This window comes from Mirounga leonina, unplaced genomic scaffold, assembly GCF_011800145.1.
Source record: "Mirounga leonina isolate KUSES-001 unplaced genomic scaffold, KU_Mleo_1.0 Mir_357, whole genome shotgun sequence".
In the NCBI taxonomy this organism is placed as follows: Eukaryota; Metazoa; Chordata; class Mammalia; order Carnivora; family Phocidae; genus Mirounga; species Mirounga leonina.
Genome location: NW_023270702.1, coordinates 11,787,889 through 11,813,322, shown reverse-complemented (window position 1 = coordinate 11,813,322; position 25,434 = coordinate 11,787,889). Strand labels below are relative to the sequence as shown.

The following is a 25,434-nucleotide window of genomic DNA, read 5'->3' as shown; positions in this document are numbered from 1 at the left end:
AAACCCATGTTAGGTTAACTTGTATCCCACATGGGCATACCTGTAGGCCCACACGGATCCTCTTGGTTAGCGCCCCCTCCGGAAAGACGGCCTGCACCTGGGGCACCACAGTGCTGCTCAGCACGCCTCCCTCTGGGCCAATCAGGTTGCTGTCCTGTTTGATGCGAGACACCACTGCAAAGTACTGTGGGAAGTCACGGGTGATGATGCGGCAGATTCGCTTCTTTTCTAGGTCTTCCGGGCTATCCAGCACTGAGACAAGAAATGACCCATCTTCTTCACAGAGCAAAGATTTCCTTCCAAAAGCATTCTAGCAAACTCCATGGCAGAGTTAATAGTAAATAAGCGTGGAAGCAAAAACACCCCCCTTTTTTTTTAAATAGTAGGAAAAGTTAAAAAGCAAGACTCCCAATCCTAACAACACCAGAAAAAAAAAAAAAAATTGCAGTCTTTCAAGACCTATCAGCATTTAGTCTGCACGTTTTATTTCTCCGTGGAAACTAGGTCTTTCCAGGGCACTGTGAAAGGAAAGCATCCAGTTCCAGAAGCAGGAGTGCAGGGCAGCCTGCTTTTGGAAATGAGGGGTTTTGAGGGCAAACCCGGAATGGAAACAAACCTATCCTATTCTTGGTTCACGTGAGGTACAGGAAATAGCTTCTGGACCTCTTTTCTTCACAAATTTCAAAGTTCGCTCAACAACCAGTTATTGCGGTTTTAAGAAGAAATATGGCCCTTTCAGTTCTCAGGGCAATAGTGCAGGAATAAAATCTGTCCTGTAAGGGTAAGGTTTGTCTTTGTGTATTTATTCTAGTGACATGGTTGTCTCTGAAAGAGTCACATACTAAAAAAAAACAAAACAAAACAGTGATTATAAATTCAGGGTTTGAGTATTTCCCTGAAACCATTAACGGACCAACCATATCATCTACTGTCAGGAAGATAGGATAAGAGGCTCTTTGTAAATCGCATTAATGTAGATATGCAGGGCAACACAAAAATCAGACTGGCTTAAAAGGCAGAAAATCTGCACTAAGGTGATCACTGAATTTTCAGGGATCACGGAAAGTTGTTTATTTTTGGAAATCATTTGCAATCCATTCTAGAGGCAGGAACAGCAACTATATTTTTCTTGACAATTGAATATAACTAGAGAGCAAAAGCCAGAAGTCCCAGGATCTGATCATGCATAACTGAAAACTGATGCACTGGCAAACACCAGAACATACTTCCAAAGAATGCATTTCCAAGCACAGAGAACACAAAAATGCAAAAATCTGATTCTTTATTTTAAAACAGGCTTTATACACAGAGAGTTATACCAGAACTCGTCAAGGACAAGATGCCAGTGTTTATGGCAGTGTTAATGACAGGTAAATATCTCAGAGGAAAGTATCCTAAACCTAAGTGCAGGCAAAAGAACTGGCTCCAAGAAGCAGAAGCAGCTAAATATTGCAGGGAACAAGCTTTATCAGGAAGAATCCTGTTCTTTCTATCTTGCTTGGAAAATACGGACCTATGCACCTAGAGGGCATAATTTCTTTTTCCATCTACCCCTTGGAGAGGGTAAGCCTGGCCTCTATTCTTATTCCACCTCAGCAGGATGCAGAAAGAAATACTAAAGCCGCTGCTGTCTGGCTACACTTACTATCCGCAAGCCACGCCCGAAGCTTCTGGCAGCAGTCTGCAAGTTTGGGAAACATGGTAAGTAGCCACACCACTGCGTGTCCAGTTCTGCACAAAATTTGGTATGCTCTTGGCACTTAGGCAAAGAACTTGCCCCATTTGTGTAGTTACTTAAAGTGGAACCATGGGGTGCCTGGGTGGCTCAGTCAGTCAAGCGTCTGCCTTCGGCTCAAGTCATGATCCCAGGGTCCTGGGATCGAGCCCCGCATCGGGCTCCCTGCTCAGCGGGAAGCCTGCTTCTCCCTCTGTCTCTGCCCCTTCTCATTGCTTATTCATTCTCTCTCTCTCTCTCTCAAATAAATAAATAAAATCTTAAAAAAAAAAATAAAGTGGAACCCATCTCCTGGTATTAGGACTGGGACGTCGTTTTTATGAAGCCTAAGGAGGCCAGAGAATGAGCCAATTCCCTCCAGTCACACTGAGATATTTCAACCTATGGCTAGATGGCCCAAGCTGGATTTGGGATTTACAGACATCAAAGCCGCAATGAAAAAAATAAATTCCATAACTCTATGTGTAGGAGAGTATATAAAATTCTACCCCAGCTAATGCCTTGTTTGAATTATATGTAGATGTTTGAGTGAACTTAATTTTCCTATCTCCTTAATAGAAAGTTTAAACAGGAGATCATATTATCCTCTAATGCAGTAAAATAACACAAGGATCACACATACCCAAGCCCACCTCCCCTCCCCGCCCCACACACATAGACACACCCTTAAGTCATAAGAAAGCAGTAGATCATTTTGGGTGCCTGGGTGGCTCAGTTGGTTAAGCGACTGCCTTCGGCTCAGGTCATGATTCTGGAGTCCCAGGATCAAGTCCCGCATGGGGCTCCCTGCTCAGCGGGAGTCTGCTTCTCCCTTGGACCATCTCATGCTTTCTCTCTCTCTCATTCTCTCTCTCAAATAAATAAATAAAATCTTAAAAAAAAGAAATAGATCATTTTAATGCTTCCACTTTAGAATTCTTTTAAAACCCTTAATATGAAGTACCTTCATCCATGCCATTAAGAATTTCATTCAACTCGTCTTCAGTGTATTCACAGTAATGCTCTTTCCAGCTGTCCCCGTTCTCACTGCGTAGGACCACCAGTTCCCGCTCCTTTCCTCGAAGGGCAGCAAAATGAGGGATCTCCACGATCACGGGCCTGACACGGTAAGGCAGAACATTCAGTGTGGACGAGATCTAACCAACAGCAAGACAAGCACCTTGACTCTGTCTGTTGCAAAGTGACCTGGAAATTGTTCTCTTTCCCGGGACAGTGGCATAGCGGGCTGTCCTCTAGAGCCCATCGGCTAGCAGATGGTCACACAGGAGCACTCCACCTCGGGGGCACCAATCCTTAAGGGACATGCTGCTACCTTAAGCCAAATAATGTTTCCCTGGGAGTGCATGTGGCATTCTGGAACTTCTCCTTTGATCAATGTAAGTATAACACATTTAACCAAAAGAAATGTGCATGCACATCCATGATGTGTGCCAATCTCCTAAAACATTTTCTACAAGGTGCAAATGACAAAATGGGTTGAGAAGGAAAATGGCTCATATGTTGCGTAATTGGATGTGTTGTAAACGAAAAGATGTCAAAAAGTTAACTACTTGGGAACTAAAGAGACATGCACTCATGGTTTTTTGCATATATATTTTTTTCAATCAAGGGAATAATAGGCATGTGGACACAGCGTGCCCTAACTGAGCAGCACCTCAGCAGACAGCCCAATTGTGTCCCATGCCTATTAGACTCAGGATCCAGAACATGCACTGCCCTGACGATTTCAGGTCGCATTCACTTTCAAAATTTATGGAGGCTTTTGATTTTTCAGTCCAGGTTGCTTTGATACAGACTTCAAATCTATCATAACAACATCATAATAACTAGCACGTAGTACAACTAGGCAGATCTCATGCTTTAAACGAAAATGAAGGTCACAGCACTTTAAGGGAAAAGATATAAAAAACGTCACTCAAAAATAAAAAGTCACATACCACAAGGGTCAGAAATGGTCCACTAAAGATAGGTTATACAGAATTTAAATCATAGGGAGGGACATGTCATGGGCACGATGACAAAAAGAGAAATCATATTGCAGAAGGAGGAGAAGAATGGGGGCCAGCAGCCATCAATTTGTTTTAAGTCACTCCTACCCAAGGAATTTGGTTCCAGGAGGCCCCAGCTGAAGGATGCGGCTGACCAAACTTTCTCCCTCATTAAGTGGGGGAGGGGCCGTTGGCAGGTGAAGTTTACTGAGTACATCCAAAGCAGCAGTGAAAGAAAGAACATAAGTAAGCTTCAGGTATTGTTTTCCACAGAACCCCGGCTGATCAACAGGGTGAAATGTGGTTTCACACTGCGTTTGGTTCTGCCCCCTCCATTGGTCACAAAGAGCAAGGAACTGAGACCCAGAGTGTACAATGGAGGCGCGTGGAAGGAGACACTTAGGTGTTGGATCTGTCCCTACTTAACGTTCACTGCCAGGGCATGAGCCAAAAAAATAAACAACAACAACAAAAATATGCTCCACAGGAAAGACAAAGCTGTTGGGAATATAATAAAAACTCTGACTCTGCAGAGAGGGCAGATGTTTTCATGAATATTCCTCAACAGATGTGGAGTTTCTTAAAAAGCCTAAAACTACCTGAACATAAAGGAGGGAAAGGGGCCTGGTACAGAAGATGAAAGGGATCATTGGGCAATGTATTCCAACCATAATGGCATTTCTGACGCAACCCAGAACTTCACGGGCTCCTTCTAAATCTCTGGCCATTTAGGAGGATATGGGAGGTGGCTTCTATAATTGGAGAATTTCAGACGCCCCTTTTCAGGTGCGAACATAATTTGCAGCAACCTGTTAATCATTTGCTCCAAATTACAAGGCTTTAGAACATTTCCCCAAGTTCTAAAGCAAATCCTCTCCCCCAAACAACACCAGCAAAGAGTACATGATAAATAGGACTTCCTCCCAATTTTTGAGCACAGAGACTTGATATGAAAAGACTTAAATACAATTGATTTGTTTCAAAATATTTTGAAACTTGCCCCCCTCCAAAACTTCATCCTTTTGTCAGTTTTCAGCGGCAGCTAGTCATTTCTTGGCATATTGAGACACCACTTCATATGTAACAACAGCCGTACAAGCGGAAGAAGGAAGAAATGCTAACCTCCGCTCAAAATTGCTAAAATGAGCATGGCAGAAGTTAGTCTTGGTTTTGTCATCTTAATAAAAACTACAACTAAAGAGACTACCGGTGTAGTTTTAAGACTCAAGATAGCAATTTTGATAACAGAAACGACAAGTCACATGGAGTAAATTTTTGGATATCCTATAAAGAAAACACTGCTTTCCAAAGATAATCATTCTGTTTCATAACTACACAGGACTTTAAATTTAGGTTTGGAATAGAGTAGTGTTTTTTCTTTATGCCTTTACCATGTGAGTCTCAGGATTAAAAAAAAAAAAAAGTACCTACCATTGGCTAAAACACAATCATTCACATTGGGAGCCTAGCAGCTATCGTCATATCCAAAGAGAAGGAATCCTAATTCACCTGAATGTTGAACTCATTCATGCCTTAAAATAAGAAGCATATGACTGGAGTCAAGCACCGAGGTGCTACTTCCAATTTTTAACTAATTTCACAGGGGCCAATCTTCTTTCACGACGTTACCGACGTACCTTTCTTCATTCCATCCTAGGGATTTCATGTAGAGGACACAAGCTCATCGGTGACTAAGCAGGAGGTTTATCAGAAACCCTTACCCAAGGAACTGAGCACCAGAAGGTCCGACTTCGATCAGGCGACTGGCCAGGCCTTCTCCTTCCACCATTGGAGGCATTGTTGCCAGTCTATGGCGTTTGACCAGGCGGCAGGTGACTCGAGTTGGGGCCGTACATTTCCGAGGTGGAATAATGATACGGAGCCCATTGTGTCTGCATCCTCGCATAGCGCCACCTCGAGCATCCACCATAAAACTAACCAGGAAACTAAAAATTAAAATAGAAGATCAGCTGCGTCTTGAAATACCAGAAGCAGATAAACAAGCTTTGTCAAGTTAACTTTTTCTCATACTGCTTTGTTCTTTTTAATGTATTTGCATGGGGGCAAAATATTTGTCCTTAAAAGTTATTTCACTTTATTTCTGTTTTTGTCATTGTTTTAGTTCTTGCATTATTTTGATCTGTAACTAAAGAATTTGGCTGGTTTTTGTTGACATCGGTGATATTAAATACAAACTGTAAATTAAAAATCTGTCCAATTGACTTAGAAAATGGAATGAAATTATATGATGAACACTGATGAGTCTTCTTTCATTATAAATGCAAAGACTTCTGCTTCTGTCTGGGTGTGTCCTGAAAAATCCACATGCTGAAATAATGTCAGGATAGAGTAGAGAGAAAAGAAAAAATTGCAGTTTTTCTAAGTTAATCCAATCTGACTTTTCAAAATTACATCTTGTCCAACCCATTTTAATATAATTCTATAACTTAAAATAAAAAGATTCATAGGCCTTCTCCCAAGGATATATGTACATGCATCCTGCTCCAACATCATCTTACCCAGGATGCAGGTTTTTAACTTACTGCATTCTAAAGGAGAAGGAGAAGCAAAAAATTAAATGTTTTGGATAGAATCAATTTACCAGTTGACATGTACTTTTTCAGTTCCTAAGTAGGAAGCTCTCTGCCATACCGGTCTAACTGAAGCAAAGATGGGGTGGGCAGGAAATAAGATTATAAATCCCCTCCACTCTGTGTTTTGAAGAGAGAAACCCTGGGCTCATGCTGATGGAAGAGATCTGTGCCTCATGATTTTCCCCAAATTATAGTGAACTGCATGTGGAAAATCACAGCTAAAAATTTAGAAATGTAAAGGCTTCTATCTGGCTATTATTTTGCTCTTTTACTAAGTTAATTGTTCATGCATAAAAGAACTATAATCCAAGTGACTGTTTAAGTGTACCAAGAGAAAGGATTAGTTTTAAATTTTCATGTTATTTCCTGCGTGATAGTCTTAATGGATCCTGATACAGTTTAGTTCGACTTCTTGTCACTCTGATAGTCCTAACACTCATTTAAGTCTTGGAGGCACTCACTTCCACAAGGAGCGAAAATTAAACCAGGCAATCCAAGTGCTGTTCACAGATACACAAAGACACAAACAAACAGTGTGTACACCCTTATACAGATTACATTACTGTCTTTCCCAATTTAATCGCATTTGCAAGATTTTATATACCAAAACAAAGAGGAAAACAACATACAGGTGTATTATGGATCTACTTCTAGCTTAACCAGCACAAGAACTACATCAGCTTCACCATGTCTAGATGTTGCATCCAGGACAACATTTAAAACATGTGAAAGATATTTTATCCAGGTAAGTTATAGGAAACACAATACATTGATGTTATTTTTAGACAAGTGATGAAAAATATGTTAACATCTTCTTCATAGCAGGACACTGAACTCGTTAAGCATGCTATTAAACAGAAATCCTACTGCTAGTAATAAAAATGGATGCAGAGGAGCTGGAGTGCCTGTCTGAAGCCCATCATGCAGAATGAGACCACAAGTAGATCTGTCACCGTCCTTCCCCCCGCAGGAGCCAGCCCAGAACTACCATTCACACCCAGCCCTCAAGTTTTTAGTAGAGGGCAAAAAGTGGGGAGTATAATCAATTGTTCAATACTCAAGAATGGATGTTTCTGGTCTTTATTAAAAAAAAAACAATGAAAAAAGTTTGGCTGCTTTTCTTATTACTAGTCCAAGTATGAATTCTTAAAAAAAAAATCTTTTCTATTTGTGTTTTAAAATGTAGTATTGCTCAAAAGAATGGGAACAAACTGATAACACTTCTAGATGAATACAGAAGTTTCTTCTCCATTTTATTTATTTTTATTTGACCATGCTATTAATGTCAATTTTTATAAAAACTAGGGGCAAAGCTACTAAGTTTCAACCAGTGTTTCTCTAGATACACTGCAATATTTCTGACTTTCCCTAATTGTTTTTTCATCTTTTGATTACCATCACCACTGATGAACAGAACAGGGACTCAAACTCATAAGAAATTATTATAATACACGTACTCGATTTTACCAGTCTTTCTACCTTTTGAAGGCATTTAGGGAACTTTCACACTTACATTACATGCTATTGTGCTTCCACTATATTTATTCCAGTGATGACTTATGGCCTATATGATGTCCCCAACTAGAAAAATATGGAGAATGTCTTCTAGGGGTGCATCTTCTAAAAAGGTGAATGACAGTAGCTATGTTCTTAGCTGTAACAATGTTTCAATAACTACACGTTTGATTACTTTCTCTGATTTTGTGTCATTGACTGTTCCTTTTGAAATCCTCTTTTGTTCTCATTTACTCCATAATTTCCATTTCCATGCCTGAGAAGCATGCAATGTTTGTTACCCTCCTATTGGTGGGCGCCCTGCATGGAACTGAAGACCCTGAAAGTGAAAACATCATTGCTCCTGCCAAGCAGCTCACAGTCTAAGCCCCAGGTTTCACATGATGGTTCTACTTACTCAGAATCACTTCATTTCCTGGTCAATCAGAAGTGAATTATAACCACAAACGGGAGCCACGTAAGTACCATACTGGCAGTGACCTTGTTCTTCCTATGTCCCCCCAGTGCCTAGCACAATGTACATGGAGCACACAGTAGGTAGTCAATAAATAATTGTTGAATAAGTGAATGAATGGAAGAATGAGAAGAGCAAGTTGTAAGAAGTAGTATATATTTATAGCTAATAAAGAGAAAAAGCAGCAAAATTGAAGGTAATTTAATGGTTTGGTCTCTGGACAACCAATCCAGTCAGAACTCATTCAAATTACTAGACTCCGATATTTCAGCTCATAAAATAGCAAAATAGTTGGGAAGGACTATACTCAATGTTAAATATCCCTCGACAGGTCTTTTCCTGCTCCCAAATAAGAGACCCGATATGTTTATTTCCCCGATAGATGATTAGTAGAAAATGGGAGCAACCAAAAATCAAGAGTTCGAATATAACAGAGGAAACAATTTTATCAGGGGTGAAAATTTCATGAAGAAAGACCAAAGGTTGGAAAATCAAAATAAAAGAACTTAAAGACTGAATCTGCAAGTAGATATATTTAACTCTAAGTGTCTCGGCATCCTATAGAACTGGAAAGTAATATTTAAATACTGCACCCAACCACAGCAAATGGGGAAAAGTAAGGTGCCAATATGTACAATTCAGAGAAAAGAAAAATTACATATCCGAGGAAAACAAGCCTTTGTGTCTTTCTCAACTAACTAAAGGAACTAACAGACTAACAAAAGTGGTAAGTTCTGGTGAGGGAATTGTCTTCAGCCAGAGAAGAAGGGAGAGTCGAGTGAGGGGAAGGGAGATGGAGAGGGAGAGGAGGAAGAGGGAGTGAGAGAGAGTCAGAGGCAGGAGAGTTGAGAGGAAAGAAAAAGAGAAAGAGGTCAAGAGAGAAACAGAAAGGTTAGAAGAACTGAATATTGTCAAAATTGATAAAAATGTTTATAAATTCAGCAAGAAAATACAGAAATCAAACTCAAATAATGTAATTGCAGAATAACAACTAACAAAAAAGCTGAATATGCAGAATTGTACACTAAAAGAATTCTTTGTTTCAAATAAGAAGGAATAAGAGAAATAATGATTCAAGTCCTGATGAAAAGTCTTTTAGATAAAACATGCTAGTTAATCCCAATAGTTTATAATATACAACTGGGTAAGCACTTGAACACTTTCATTAAAAATACCAGACTATCAGAAGGTCTCACTATTTGGATAGGTGGCAGAATTAGTGAAGTTTTTCTGCGATGTAAAAAACAGACTGTAAGAGACCATTTACTTTTTTGTACCACAGGAAAAAGTGAAAGGCTGGAAGCTATGAGTCATGAGATGAATCAGCTCACATACTAGAGATGATTAAGTAAATATGATTTTCTCATATTTTCAGGAGATTAAAACTGGGACAAGATAAACCTGCAAACATTTGGAGATGAAAGGAATTAAAGTAAAAACATGTAATTAAATATGTACAGGGGAGATGATATATGTATGGACTGAAGCTCAGCTCTGCTGCTTGTGAGCTTGAAGACTAAAGCCTAGTCTGTTGATGAGGGAGAATAGTAATATTACCACTGAGGTTGCAGTGAGGATTAAACCATGTGTGGGTAAAGCATCTAGAATTCAATAAATGCTTGTTCCCGTCATTTTCCTTTCCCTACACCCAGATGATTTTATGTATTTTGAGTCTCTTAAAAATTATAGTGCAATACAACACCTAAAAAACAGAGAAACTAACTTTTATTGGGTATCTAAAATGAACCAGGAACTTTGCTAAAGCAGTTTAATGTGATGGTGGGGTTTTTATTAGTTTATGAACTTCACTATTTAAATAAGCTATAAAGGTACTATTATCACAGAGCACAAAATGCAGCAAGCACCATGCTCTTTCCTGGATGTCATCTATCATTAAATTGATCTCTGTCTTGAATTATTGCTATAACCTCAAGGAAGTCACTTCCTGTCTTCAAGTTTTAGTTTTCTCATCCACTAAATGAGAGACTTCGGCTAAATAAATTCCACGGCGATCTGGTGTTAAATTTCTATGTGCCATTTCCTGTTAACTAAGCTTAGGAAACATACTGAAATGTGTCATGACTGTCAGATGCTCTGTAAGAATTTTTATTTGGAAAATAAACTGCTTTTACTCCAAGAAAGATATATTATTTTTGCTGTATGGTTAAAACAGTCAACGAACAGTTTGGGAGAAAATGTGGACACACGTTGCACTCAACACTGACTGACGACTGTACAGACAAAATTTATCACAGACTATACTCAGCTTTAATTGCATATCTTACTCTCCAAATGAAATTCAGCAATCATGCAAAATAGAAATTCTTATTGAAGTTTTCTAAATTGTGAGAATACAGTGTTATCACAATTTAAAAAGAATAAAAAGCAAAAGCCGTCTGCCATTATGATGCAGAGGATTTGCCTGCAAATACACAATTTGATTAGCTAAACAGGTACATGCTTCAGAGGAGGCAGAAAACAATGATTCTGGTCTTTTGAGGACCATGTTCTCCACCCCAAAAGTTACTAATCCTCAGGTTTACTTTTAATTCATCCAGGACCATGGGGTGGGGACAGGGAGGAGATTACAGCATTCAGAGTTAGTTACTGGGTGAAGATAGGAAAAAAAAAAAAATCTTCAGGGTGCTTCAGTGATCCACATATACATAGCACGAGGGCCTTAAATTAAATCTGATTTCTGGGTTTATGTGAGAAAACAACATCATGAGCTCTTTCTCCTCTGTAATTCCCTTAATTCCTTCCTCGTCCTCCAAATTCTACAGACTGAAAGACTGATGGGAAATCGCTTTGAAAAAATTGGCTCTAATTTGTTAAAATCAATTATTTATCACTCACTGTATTCATGTATAGAAACATAATATTTAGTGTGTGTTTCAGAAAAAGTAAAAGGAGGGATACAAAATTTCTAAAATTGGATAATAAAAATTGTCTTATCTGTAGAAAATCTGTAGTATCATGGTGCATGACTGTATAATAAAAATACTAGCAGGGCGCCTGGGTGGCTCAGTCGTTGAGCGTCTGCCTTCGGCTCAGGTCATGATTCCAGGTCCTCGGATCGAGCCCCGCATCGGGCTCCCTGCTCAGCGGGAAGCCTGCTTCTCCCTCTCCCACTCCCCCTGCTTGTGTTCCCGCTCTCACTGTGTCTCTCTCTGTCAAATAAATAAATAAATCTTTAAAAAAAAAATACTAGCATTAGCAGTCTGATAAGAACCTTTAAAAATAACCTTACTGAAATAATAAAGAACAGATATTTTTAGAACACTGACTAGCATCATCCTATAGCACAATTTCCAAAATATCAAAAGGTTGCACTTAAAGCAGTACTAGAAAGGAAATGCACTATTAATAAACTTTCAGCCTTTGGGTCACCTAGAATATGGCTTAAAAAAAAAACAAACAACCCTGCTAAGTGACACTTAAAATCATAACCTTTAATATAACTTTAAAATAGCTCACCCAATTTGCATAATTGCCAGAAATGACATTCTTCAGCTCTATGTAGCACTTTTTCTCACAAAAGAAATGGAGACGTGGAGACCCATGGCCAAAACAGGCTTTCACAGTAGGTCTACAATAATTTTGGTGCAAGCCCGCCTGATTTCCAAAGAAATTTTAAAAAGTACCCACTTTCTTTCCACCATAGAGAAAGGGAATTCAGCAATGGCCACAATTTGGAGAAAATAAATCTCTCTCTGTCTCTCTGGCTAGGTATCTTCACACTAAAGCATCCTGAGATGGGGTATATGCAGAAGGTGATGGTGAAAGAGGCAGAGGGGGAGGCCACATGGTCAGAGAAGGAATTATGCAGAAGTTCACCTGCTGTTGTCACGACCAAGACATGGAGAGGAGCGGCTGCAACAGAACAGATACTTTAGCACAGAGAAGGAATGGATAAAGTGAAATATAAAGAAGGAAATCAGAAGTGACTTTCAACTGAAATATATTACTTATACACCAATACAGTATTCATTGAAAAAAAGATGGAAATACAAAGGAGATATAGCTCTATGCAAATGCGGAGAGAAGAGCAAGGTATGGGGGTTCACAGTGACTCCCAGCTGAGGGATTGGATTTGGATTTGTAGCCTTATTCAACACTGGCTGGGGGAGGGATGCAAAATGTCAAGGTTCTTAAAATGAACGTCACAGAGTCTTCGATTTGATGGACATAGTTTGTCTCCAAACTTTTCATTCACACTTTTTTTAATACTTTCAAAATAATGGTAATGCCCTTTTGGGCTTCTACCAAAGAAACGCAAACAGAAGAGGCACAATTTAAAGATTAGCTTCAATGACAAAGAGTAGCATCAACTCTAAGGTAGAGCAGGTAACATTAATTACCTACTAGTAGGTAACAAAAAACTATGCAAAGAGTGCTTTTCTCAAGACTTTCATTCCCTGCTTTGTGGTTTGTTGTCCTCACTGGTCATATTGTCTAATCCCACTTTACAATCCTTTCATGCCTCTTCTACCCGAGTCTGCTCTTCTGTAAAACCTTCTGTAAGTTTTCATATGATTCACTTGCGTTTTCAACACCTGACAATATACAAAAGGATACATGCTGAATGGACCAGAAATCCAACCTTACAAAACAGTTGTTTTGCCACTTAGAAAATAATTTTCTTCATCCAAAGGAATTTACTTTCCTGTACCTTAAAAAAACTAGGGTGTTTGAAATACTTAAACAACTAAATTAACTGATCTAGATATTTGATAAATATTAATACTGTCAAATGAGAAACAGTCTTGACTTCCTTGAGTTTCTAAGATCAACTTCCACTACTTGAGCTAGTTGCCTGCACAGGTTTTTTTTTTTTAACTGATTTTATTTTTTAGAGTAGCTTTAGGTTCACAGCAAAATTGTCAACATGTTTTTATGAAAAAGAAGTCCTTTAACAGATCACTTTCTTATGGACTTCTAGTAGCATAACATCATGAAGTGGCATTTAATTGCTGGCACTTGCCTGGCATTAAGGAACTATAAAAATAATACCATTGAAATAATAACATTTAAAATGAATCACAAAACTATTACTAGGAACTGTGCCTTTCATTTGTTAATTCATTACACACTTCTGAAATGGAGAAGAATTATAAAATTCAAATTCTTGCCCAAGCTTATGTTGGTATGATCATGACTGGGATGCTAGAAACTGATTAGACTGTGAATCAGGAACACAATCCAAAGAACAAAAACAAAAATATTACTGTGAGCCTTTCTTTTGCCAGATATTTGCTGTATATATTGGGCAGAACAGATTTTTTTAAGCACTGATACCTACTCTTTTGTAGTCATTGACATTAGTCAATGGAAAAATAAAAGAAAATTACTAATACTGCCTACTGGTAGAAGCTGTGTCTTCTATTACTCTAAAATCCCTTTATGGAATCAAACAGAACATTATACACAAAATTAGTGGCATGTACATAAAAAAGCGGACTTTGTTATCTCCTTTGTCTAAAAATCATTTATTTCTTACATTTTGGGCAGATTTTGAAGTGGCGTAAGAATTCTCTCAATTAAAGAAAAACTTAGTTCCTTAAAAAATATATAGAAACTACTACACAGGTGCCTCGTGTATAATGAACAAGTTGAAAAAAAGAAATCATTATTGGATGATATTATGAAAATTATTCATATACTTTAATGCCATGGTAGCTTTCAAATACCACGACACTCAAAATCATTGTGTTTTCCGTGTAAGTATTCATCCCATTAGAGTCGTCTGTTGCACTGTGTTCATTCAAATGCTAGAGACCTAACTAGATGACAGATTACCTGATAAAAATAACAAGTTAAACATCACCATTATGAATTGTACTGTAGTGGTATTGTCATTTAGAGGATTCAGAATACATTCTGCTTAACTGATTTGCAATTGGTGAAGGATTTAGAAGATGTGTATGAGGGTTATATAAATAATCTATTGAGTACTTATTCTTTCTAGGCAAAATGCTAATTATTTAAGAAGCATTTAATCCATAAAGCTCCCCTCTGGGGTCCATAATATAACACTCATCTTACAGACAAACTGAAATTCAGATATTTTACATAACCTGCCCAGTGTCACATACGGAGTGTCAGGGTCGGGAGCTGAATTCTGACTGGTCTGACTCCAAAGCACACTCTTAACCATCATGTTATCTCCCTTCCACGAATTATCTTTCAACGATAGAGAGGTGTGTTTCTTAAAGGTAAGGGCTAGATCTTACTTATCTGTTTTCCTTACTGCCTGGCATAAAGTTTGGTACTTTCTAGAATTCAACAATGTGTGAAGAAGAAATAAGTGAATGGAAGAGATTTAAGAAAAAAGCATTTGAGAGAACTAGGTATATGTTAATTACCTAGATCTCCCCAATAAGCAAAGCTTTATCAGGCAAAGTTGTTCCTTTCTAACGGTGTATACATAAAACATACATATTTGGACTATTGGTGCTTGTAGAAAATGCCCATGCTCAGGCCACAACAACAGAGATTCAGATGTAATTGGTTTGAGTTGGGGCCTGGGTATATTTTTTAAAGCTCTGAGGTGATTCTAATGTACAGCCAGAGTTGAAAATTAGTTACAATCAATGATCATGTTTGAAGTTCATAGAAAATTTGGTTTATTACAGAACAAGAGCTTAAAGACCCTTATCTTAACAAGTGGTTAACTTTTAACCACTGGATGATCCTGTTTCATCGTAAGTTATCAACTAGAATGCATATATCTATGCATATATCTAGTTTTATACAACGGGTATGTATATTGATGTCCTTAAACTGGTATTTTATTGCCCTTCAGCAGTTAAAATACTTAAATAATTTACTTTAAAAAAGATTTCTTAATCTTGAAAACTGAAGTATTATGATAACACTTTGACTCTTGCAAATTCGGCTACTGATAGTAATCACACTTTGCCTAAAATAATCTTGTTACTTTGTAGGCTGGATATAGACTTCAAATATTTTATTACGGTTTCTAGATTTTATTATCCCCTGATACTGTAGGTCCAAGCCTCTTTTCCTCCTTAACACTGTTGAGAAATTTAGTAGCAGAATGTAATGTTATGCTCTTAGAATAATGTACAGATGTCAGATTTTAATTATCTCATTTTATACCTAAAAATATGTTAGTAAATTTGGATGAGGTTTAACTTGGTTTTTACTCCCTTGAAATGACTCTGGCATCAGGAACTGGCTTTTACTTATTTAACAAGGAAAAGAGTATTATGATTATTTTTAATATCTGTATAACTAATTTTATATTCTATGAGCCTGTAGTAGAAAATTAGACTAAAAGTTCCCAAATTTGTAATGACAATATCTTCGAAAGCTTTTCTGAGAGAATATTTTAGAATAATAAAAACAAGAAAGCATCCACCACTCAAAATAGTTCTGGGGATTATGGATAAGGAGTTTGGGATAGTAATTTAAATCAAAGTACTGCACAGATAAAATACAAGTGGGGCTTTTTTAAATGAAAATGAAAGTGATTAAATGAAAAATATTTTTAAGGTTTATATATAATAATAAAATTACTATACAAGTTGAAACTACCAAAATGTAAGGGAAAAACCAATTGTGAAGAGGGTTACAATTTAAAATCCCTAAGAAAATTATTTTCTGCATAATTGAATTCTTGCACCTTACAAACATCTTTAAGTATGTTTAAAATTATTAACTCAAAGTCCTACTTTTTAATGAGTTTATACAAACAGGCAGCATTTCTTAAGTAATGACTTACATATTATCTGGATGACTTTTATAAGGTGACTGAGAACCTGACTGGTTGCATTCAAATTTCCCTTTTTGGTATATCCCTACTTCAAACAGCATATGAACTCCTCTATATATCTTTGTGATTAAAACTTCTGTAGACATTGTTTTAAATGCATGAATATGTGAGGAAAGGCATTTATTAAACTAGTCAGTTAATCTTAGTACATAGAACTTTCTAGAAACCAAATGATCCTGCTCCTCTTTTTAAGATGTCTTTAAGACAAAATGTGAATAGTAAGGAGCCCACTGGTATATTCTGGTTAGTTAGCAAGCTGTCTGATGCAATTCTACTAGTTATTTTAAGACAATAGTTTTTCTATGCTGAATTCAACCCTTTTTGCTTGTCCATTTGTGCAGGTAGAGTCCACACTGGATAAAGCATTGTCATTTACAAGTTTAAACAAAGGTCACTTCCCCTGTAAGCTAGCCACCAGCTAAAGCTACTGGACAAAGCTGTTATTTTCACGCTCATCTCTTTTTACCTCTTGATCTGGATACATAATATTGATTTCCTCACCCTGAATGAATAGGGCTGGAAGAAAGAGCCACGTTGTCTAAGTTCTCAGTGCCCCAGCTGAGACGGTAAGAATTCCTTTCTGCCTCCTTGGCTAGAGTTGACACCTAAATACAAAGAACACTGGATTTAATAAAAATACTTTCCTTCAATTAAATAAAACATAGTGAACTCTAAAAAGTAGTTATCACAGGAAGGTGATATTACCATCTTTTCATGTAAAAAAATGATGTAAGACCGAGCCATTTAAAATGTGTTTTATAATACATTCCCATTTAAATTATACTATCGACCTAAGACCACATTTGTGTAATTATCATGAAAGAGAGTAGGTATTCACATCTACTTCTCTATATCCAACCAGCTGAAACTGATAAAATCACACCTAAGATTAAAATATTCCATAACAACCTCTAACAGTTTTCTGATAACAGATAACAATTTTAAATATAAGGTGTATTTTTACCTGTACCTTTCATTTTCTATCTTAAATGCACCCCATCTCACTTTTTCCTTTAACAGAGATTTTTATAAAGATGTTAATTTTTATATATAATCTCCACAGAAGAATTCAGTAGAGCTGAAGTAACAAGCTGTATCTCACTTTAGAAAAGCCCTCAAACTCTTAGCCCAGCTCGTCAACTGAATTAAGATGATTTCTTTTCAGATGGAAAAACTTTCTCTGGACATTTCCAGCAACAGGGAACGTCCGAAAGCTCTCCAGAAAGCTGAAATGACAAAGTAAAAAGTCACGTACCTGGTGGCTGGGGATGACAACTGTGTCGTCAATCATGGCACTGTCCCTCAGGTAAGAGGCATGGCTCAGGGTGTGAGACCTGTCGGAACTGAAGGATCGGAGGCTGGTAGGTTGGCAGGAGGCCATGGTCATTTACCAACAGCCGGAGCAGGGTTGGGAGGATGGAAGGATGAGCCGAGCAGGAGAGTGAAAAAAGCGTGCTATTAGCTAACAGTGCAACTTCCAGGGGGACATGAATTGCCACCGCGGGAGAAGGAAACACAGGTCTCTGTGTTGCCCTCCCTCTCTGTCCAACACCTAAACGAACACATCTTTTGACTGGTTCCTAGCACTCAATGGCAAGGGCACAAGGGAATCCAGAAGTTAAAATCTGATACTTCTAATCTGATTTATTTTCTCCCCAGAAATCGTTGAAACCAGCAAACTGCAGCTCACTTACTGCCAGGACAAGAGATTCACACAGGAAATTATGCTAGAAGAGACTGCTTCAATCTGTGGTAAATGTCAATCTCCCTGCAACTAAGCAAAATATTAAGGGGGGGAGGAATGAGACCCGCCTCAGAAAGAACAGAAAGGAAGCACGGGTTTCATCCTCACTCATTCTCCATTCTCTGCATGCCTCATTCTCCTCCTCTCCAACTGCGAATGACTGACCATGGGTGCATTCCCCTGGAAGGTACAGAGTGAAATGAACTGTGGCCAGATGCATGCTTCCTGCGGAAGTGCAGTTCCTCTTGTTTGTCTCTGGTGTCTCCAACAATGCTTTCAAAGGGCAGCATTGTTCCCCTTTGCATGTCCTCTGTGTGGTGAGTGAGGCACCAAAGAGTGCTGGTTGCTGTGGCAGTAAGATGCAAGAGCACAAGAAACCGTTTCTAAGCACCAACCCAGGACACAGACACATCTGTCAGCGCAGAAACAAACCGCCAGAGACACAGCCGAAAACGAGGTTTGGCTTCAACGTGGGATTTAGGCCTCGGGAATTGATGCTTTGTATATTTGAGAAGCCTGAATTTCCGAGTTCTGAATTATATATGCAAATGTGATGGGTAAAGCTTGACATTTGCATAAGTGCAATTCATTCCTTCCTAATCAATTTGTACGATCAAATGACAAATAGACTGATATCTCAAGCTGTATTTTATACACATTAGTCCAAGAATTAAACATCTGTATTCAAAATAGTAGCCCAAAGCCCATAGGGAAAGAGAGAGAGATGCAAGCTTTCACAATATTTACAGAAGCAAAGTTTCATTTACTTTCAGCTAGTAGGTATTTGGCCAGTGAAGCACTGTAGAATTATGGACTAAGTGTCAGGTTAGCATATTTCTTAGTAGAAACTATTTTCATTTTGCAAATAGACCTAATTTTGTGAGCCACATACTGTCATTTTTATGAGCTGTCGATATAGCCAACTTCAATTATCTTTGAGGAAATCATCATTTGGTAGATCAATCATAGTACTTGAGGGCCTTCTCCATCCTATTCTGTAGTTTTTAATTTTTTATATAATTATTATTTATTTGAGAGAGAGAGTGAGAGAGAGCATGAGATGGGGGGAGGGTCAGAGGGAGAAGCAGACTCCCTGCTGAGCGGAGAGCATGATGCGGGACTCGATCCAGGGACTCGGGGATCATGACCTGAGCAGAACGCAGTCGCTTAATCAACTGAGCCACCCAGGCGCCCTCTGCTGTAGTTTTTATGCCCCCCAAGTAGACCTGGAATATTAGAAGGTAGGTGACATGAATTAAAGGAGTTGACTGTCTGATCTTGTATAAATTTTTGTTTATAATAAAACGAAATCTAAATATAATTCGGTAATTCACTATTTTATGTTATATAGGTTCTTGAAGAAGACTGAGGCTCCGGACACAGCCAAGGCAGGGGCAGCCCAGATGCCTTAGTGAGACCATCCGTAGGGGTTTTAGTCCTGGCAGCCGATACTGGGGCTGGTTTTACAGGTGTGCAGTTGGATTTTGATGGTGCACTTCATAAACAGGTCCCAATTCACCCTCAGGGAGAGACCAGAACTGGGTGGATGTCTGTCTACTTAGGAATGAGGTATGAAACAGCTCATTTGGCTGCAAGCACAGAGCTGCATTTTGCACTCAATATACCAGTAATAAAGGTGGATTTGTGATATCGATCTATCTGATACCCAGGTCTATCTCTCAATTGGTTTGAATCAGGTGGGGAAAAGGGGTATCGGTGTTATTTTTTGTCTTTCCTAAAGCCCCAACAGACAAGAAATAGAGAGGGAGAAGAAAAACTAAGAAAGAGATAGAATTGACTTACAACCAAAAAGGAGATTAGGGTAGAGAGAGAAAAATATTAGGATATGGAGACAGAGAGTGAGAAAAGTTGGAGAGACAGAGGGAGGGAGGAAGGAGGAGTAAGCTGGAACTATGCCTAAATATCTCTACTTCTATGATTTTATTCTGGTTTACTGTTTACTGCCTTCTAAAATACTAATTGGATGCTTAATCAATGTTTATAGTTTCTAACTGCTCTTTTTTCTGATGTATAGAATTTACTTAAATAAATAAAATTAGAATATTCCAGCAGTAAAGAAATTATTCTAATGGAATATTGACCAGCACAAACATCAGGAATAATTCAAGTCTCTGGATAAAAAATTGTCTACCCTGACTTAAAACATTACAAACAAGGTTAAATACTTTACCATCCAACACATTTCTTTTTCGGTAAGTCAGAGGTCATCCTGTTCAGTTAATAAATTTATAATAACACATATCTATAGGAGTATAAGTCTGTACTTGCTGTTCAATGAAGGGTTGTGCCAAAAGTTATGTTACGGTCTTAAATTTTACTTCTTTGCACTACAGTAAACTACTCTGTGGACATAGGTGGTCTGTAATTTCATTGAAAAATGTAATAATCAGTATCTTAGTAAGCTGTAGGAGTAGACGTTCAATTAATGAAGTTTTTGAACCCTATTAAACTAGTGAACATCCAAAAATTTCAGTGTGTTTGCTTTATTGCATGGAAAAGCTTCTGTGGCTCATTGATACTTTGCGTTTCACATTAAATTTAATTTGTAAGCAATAATAAAATAAAATGGACACAAAATCTAATAAGAACTTGGATATGTTTTTATCCATGTACATTAAATTGTTCTGATTTGTGTTCTCCTGCATCCATGTACATTTTAGGCATCAGAATGGTTTTTCTACCATCTCCAACCATGCACAGACTGATGAGGTTCCTTTGGGGAAACCATGCTAATGTTTTATCAACCACAAGGTGGAGCTGTGACAGTTAAACAAAGCTCATGCCAGGGGCATGTCTTCGACTTGTATTCTAGTAATATATTCACCCTTCTAGCTCAGTTATTCAATTCAATACATGAAAATCCTAATTTGAGAATAAATCCATAATTCTAGAATATAAGCACCTCCTGCCAACACATACATACACACACACACACACACACACACACACACACATTGAACAGAAAGCAGGGAAATGTGAATGTATTCAAGAAGTTTCACAGTGTTTTCATGCTATTTAATACCTACCTGGGCATGGTACTATTGAAAGCATACCAAATAAATAACGAAAAGTAAAAATGGTTACCAAAAAAAGAAAACTCCCATTGAATTACATAAAGAAAATTTTTTAAAAATCAGTGAAACAAGAAATCCATGAAAATGAGATGTTGCCTACAGGCATGTAGGAGATCTCCATGTAGGAGATCATGAATACAACCTGGGGTTCTCAAAATGCTAGTGTGGACCTGGAGAACAGACCATGGTTTGTTTGTTTCATATCCGCATCTTTATATGCTGATAAGTGTTCAGTTTAAGTAGAATCATCATACCATGAACCTGTTTAATAGAAAGTATTGTTCTAAAGTTTCCTTAACCTAGTACTTTCAAAGAAGGAAAAAGGATCAGATCAAGAACTTGATAAAATAGACCATGTTGAAAATGAAGGGTTTTTTCTCTGATAGTGATATGATTATTTATAGGTTATTATGAATTTGTGTAAAGCCATAAATTTCATTTTATCGAAATTTGAAATCTTTTCCTAAGAATTTCAGATTGTGATGTCCAAATCTATCTGTATGTCAGAATCCAGTATATAAAACACTGGTCCCATCACCAGTCCCCCCACTCTCACCCCGAGTGGCTCTTCCTTCTCTTGACCCCAAGGACCACCCTCCATCTACATCATCAAAGCCAAAGGGTCAATCTAACCATCTTCCTCTTCACCCATCCCATGAAATCCATCACCAAATCTGGCTGCTTTTACCTCATAGATATGCTCTCAAATTTGTCATTTCCCAAATTCTCTCCATGATTGCTATCACCAAGGTTAAAGGTCAAGTCTTCTCTTAACAGCTTCAGCTAATATTCCTACAATAGTTTTTCAGATGTTTGCAACTGCCAGGTTTGGCCCTTTGACAACTCTCCTCTAAAATTCATCGTTTAAGTTTATAGTCAGAGGGATCCATCCAAAATGCGGACAAGATCTCCCCTCCCTCACACTTTTACTCTACCAATACTGCACTATTCTTTCTCTCATACACCATAAGCCTTTGCTCATGATCTCATTAAGGCTTCAAATGCCCTCCCTACCTTTCCTCACCATCATTACCCATCACTGTATCTCAGTTTGGCCTCATCTCCTCCAGGAAACCTGAGCCCCGGGGCTTTAGTTGTACTCTGTGGGTACCACTAGCCTAGTTTCTCTCACATCCCATCAGACTATGATTTTAACAATCATGTCCTGGTCACATTTGTATCTCTAGCACCCACCACAAAGCCAGCCCAGAAAGGCACTTATTACATGCACACTGAATTGTTCAAAAAAAAAAAAAAGAAAGAAAGAAAAAAAGTAGGGAAGAGGCACTGATGCTCAAGGAAAAACCCCAAGAAAAATCTGTTTTTGCTAATTATCCATTTAGAATTAACTACGTTTTAAGGTATTTATTTCTTAGACTATGAATGTGTTAACTACAGCTTAGAAAACAGCCAAGACTAAAACTATAAACCTAAGATTACTGATTAGTGAAAAACATTACACTATATGGACAACCATATGTTAACTGAAATTGGCAGTCAATCCTTTGATGAGGTACCATGGGATGTTCTTATTCAGCTTGCCTCGAAAAATAACAAACACCAGTTGTGCTAGTTAGTAATAATCAGAAAATAACATTGATTTTATACTTCAGAATATGACATGAACCTCTTCAGATTTGTCTATAAAGCCTGTGCTCCTTCAGATTTTGCTCAGACTGCTTTTGTATTCAAGATCTTGGAGGATTTTGGTCTAATTCTTTTTCATGAAAAAGTCAGTTTCAGGCATCTTCCTCCTGAATTTGTTTCTTTTTCATCCTTCTTCACAAAATACTTTTATTCACAGAATTTATGCCACTAACAAAAACACCCATAAGGTAAAACAGTCCTTTTTAATTGCCTAGAGAAAAAAGTGGTAAATGATTACAAACACTATACTGAAATGTAGAGAGCTCTTTCCTTATCATTGCTCTGCTTCTTACTAGTTGTTTGACTTTTATTAAGTTACTTAATCTCTCTGGGCCTGTTTCCTGTTCTTTAAAATAGGCACTTAATGTTGCTTGAGATACAACATGCTGAGAGCAGGGCAGTACCTGCTAAGTATCAATAATTATGTCTACTTTTTTTTATTATCATCATGAAAAAGTGTTGCATTGCCTTCTGGCTGATACCAATGTCAGCTTTCGGTGAATACCTGTCAGATCGTGCTCCCTCCAAGCTGTATCGCAGGTAATTCATACCATCCAGGAACTGACTGCTGGGTAGCGAGTCATCACCCAGTTCTTTCAGATCCTCAGGCCTAAGGTATTCTCCCCCATCGCCTGTCATTGTGTCATCACCTTGAAGCAATCAGAGGATTAGTATTAGTATTAACTACAAAATAGGATAATGATCATGAAAAAACATCAGAATAGCATGGACATCACCTGAACACCGCACACCCGAAGAAAATAGAACACATGCAACCACAAAGTGCTAAAACTTAGAGAAACAATATTTGACCCATTTTCCAATTGCTTACCAAGAAGAAAGAATTGCCTGAATTGTGATTCTCTTAATATCCATTTTCTTTACTCTTTTTTTTTTACCATAGCTGGTTTATAGCTTGTACTATTTAACATAGTCCACTATGTAGACTACTCAACTTCTAGACATAGTTCCAATAATTTTGTACATAATGTCTGGCATTAACAGTCTCTTCGTGTCATTGGCAATATGCTAAGAAATACCTACTGCTCCAGGCACCTGGGTGGCTCAGTCGGTTAAGCGGCTGCTTTCAGCTCAGGTCATGATCCCAGGGTCTTGGGATGGAGCCCCGCATCGGGCTCCTTGCTCAGTGGGGAGTCTGCTTCTCCCTCTCCCCCACCACCTTGGCTCGTGCTCTCTCTCACTATCTCTATCTCAAACAAATAAATAAAACCTTAACAAAAAATAGAAAGAAATATCTACTGCTCTAAAATATGTGACATAGTATGTGGAGGGATATGATTTATAGGATTAACAAGATATGCACATTAGGGAAAGAATACTAGAACAAAGTGAGCAGATTGTGACATTTTAATAAACAACCTGGAATTTAATTTTAAAAACATTACAGAGCATAAAAAGGATGTTTTGTTGGAAACTAGGTGGCTTCCCAAAGGTGAATGACAGGGAAAATAGAGAATTAAGTAATCAAGTAGCGGCAGAAAGAGATGACTAAGTGTGGTAGCTCATATTTAGAAGATCAAATGGTAAGGGTACATTCCCTGCCTGTGACTAGGAATAGAATGCTTTCAAAAATATCTTTTTCAGGTGAGTCAATAAGTAATACCTCATTCAGAGAAGTGCTCTGTATGCCATTAATATACTGACATGGAGAAATAAATAATATAGCTGAGAGAAACTATTTTTGATGACTCCTTAAGACACTAATCACACACTTTAAGCCTGATGATCTATGTAAAGGACAATTTGAAGGAATGTACTTCATTCCTATAAACTAAGTTAAATATTCATTATTCTATACTCATTTGTTTCAAGTAATTGTTCTAAATCAGCACTAATTTATAAAGGTACAGCATTAAAGAACTGTAAGAAAGATATATGTCTTTTACATTTCACTGTTTGTCTATATATATGATCTTAAGATCTCAGGTATATATAAAAGGATTATTAGCTCTTTAAATTACTTAAAACTAATGACAGATTAAAAAAAAAGACCTTCCAGTAAGTGGAGATATAATTTATTAACCATTAGATTTTTGTCTCAGAGTGAATGCATTTAACATTTGACAGTTATAATAAGTCTCGTCATTAAAAATATTTTCATGGCTCCTTCAGTGACACCATTAGATCTTTATTGCATTTTAGCATAATGAGTTAGGCTACACAGAGTATTAATTAAAAATTGAGTCTTTAGAATCAGATAGACCTGGATTCAAATTCTAATTCTGTTATTTACTGGCCTGTTAATCTTCCAGAGCCTCAATTTCCACAACTAGTAAATGGGAATGATACTAATAATCTATCTCACACAGTAGTTGTATGAATTAAATAACATATAAGAATGTGTAATCAAGTGTCAGAATATACTAATTGCTACCTATTGTTTTTATTAATACAAAATGGTGAAAGTGTGACACATCAATGAAATATGAGCTCAATTTCATTTATGCAAAAATATTCTTTTTTTTAAAGATTTTATTTATTTATTTATTTGAGAGAGAGAGAGAGAGAGCTAACACAAGCTGGGGGAGAGAGAGAGGGAGAAGCAAACCCCCTTGCTGAGCAGGGAGCCTGATGTGGGGCTCAATCCCAGGACTCTGGGACCATGACCTCAGCTGAAGGCAGACACTTAACTGACTGAGCCACCCAGGTGCCCCTACAAAAATATTTTTAAATGTATATATCATAAAGAAAGAAATGTAATTGTACTGTGTTTAAATATTCATAAATCTGATAGCTCTAAGGAAAACATGAGTAAAGTTTTTAAAATTATGTTTATTAAAGGGGTCTCCTGCCCACCCTTACATATATTTTCTTCTTTAAAGTGAAAAGGGGCACCTGGGTGA

The 25,434-nt window shown here is 37.7% G+C and overlaps 1 protein-coding gene across 8 annotated transcripts in view; it reads right to left on the bottom strand.

The window, feature by feature from the left end:
- ANK2 (ankyrin 2) overlaps nt 1-25,434 on the bottom strand; it is a 322,635-nt gene that overhangs the window by 44,887 nt on the left and 252,314 nt on the right. For 6 of the 8 annotated variants that reach the window (XM_035030300.1, XM_035030302.1, XM_035030305.1 and 3 more), the window contains 6 exons: nt 23,076-23,220; nt 17,340-17,442; nt 16,586-16,689; nt 5,445-5,669; nt 2,679-2,833; nt 41-252 (listed from right to left, as the gene is read on the bottom strand). In XM_035030300.1, coding sequence (XP_034886191.1) covers nt 41-252; nt 2,679-2,833; nt 5,445-5,669; nt 16,586-16,689; nt 17,340-17,442; nt 23,076-23,220 — 944 coding nt within the window. Of the gene's footprint in view, nt 1-40; nt 253-2,678; nt 2,834-3,831; nt 3,931-5,444; nt 5,670-16,585; nt 16,690-17,339; nt 17,443-23,075; nt 23,221-25,434 lie in introns of all 8 variants that reach the window. The other 2 variants (XM_035030308.1, XM_035030301.1) reach the window with 2 other exon arrangements.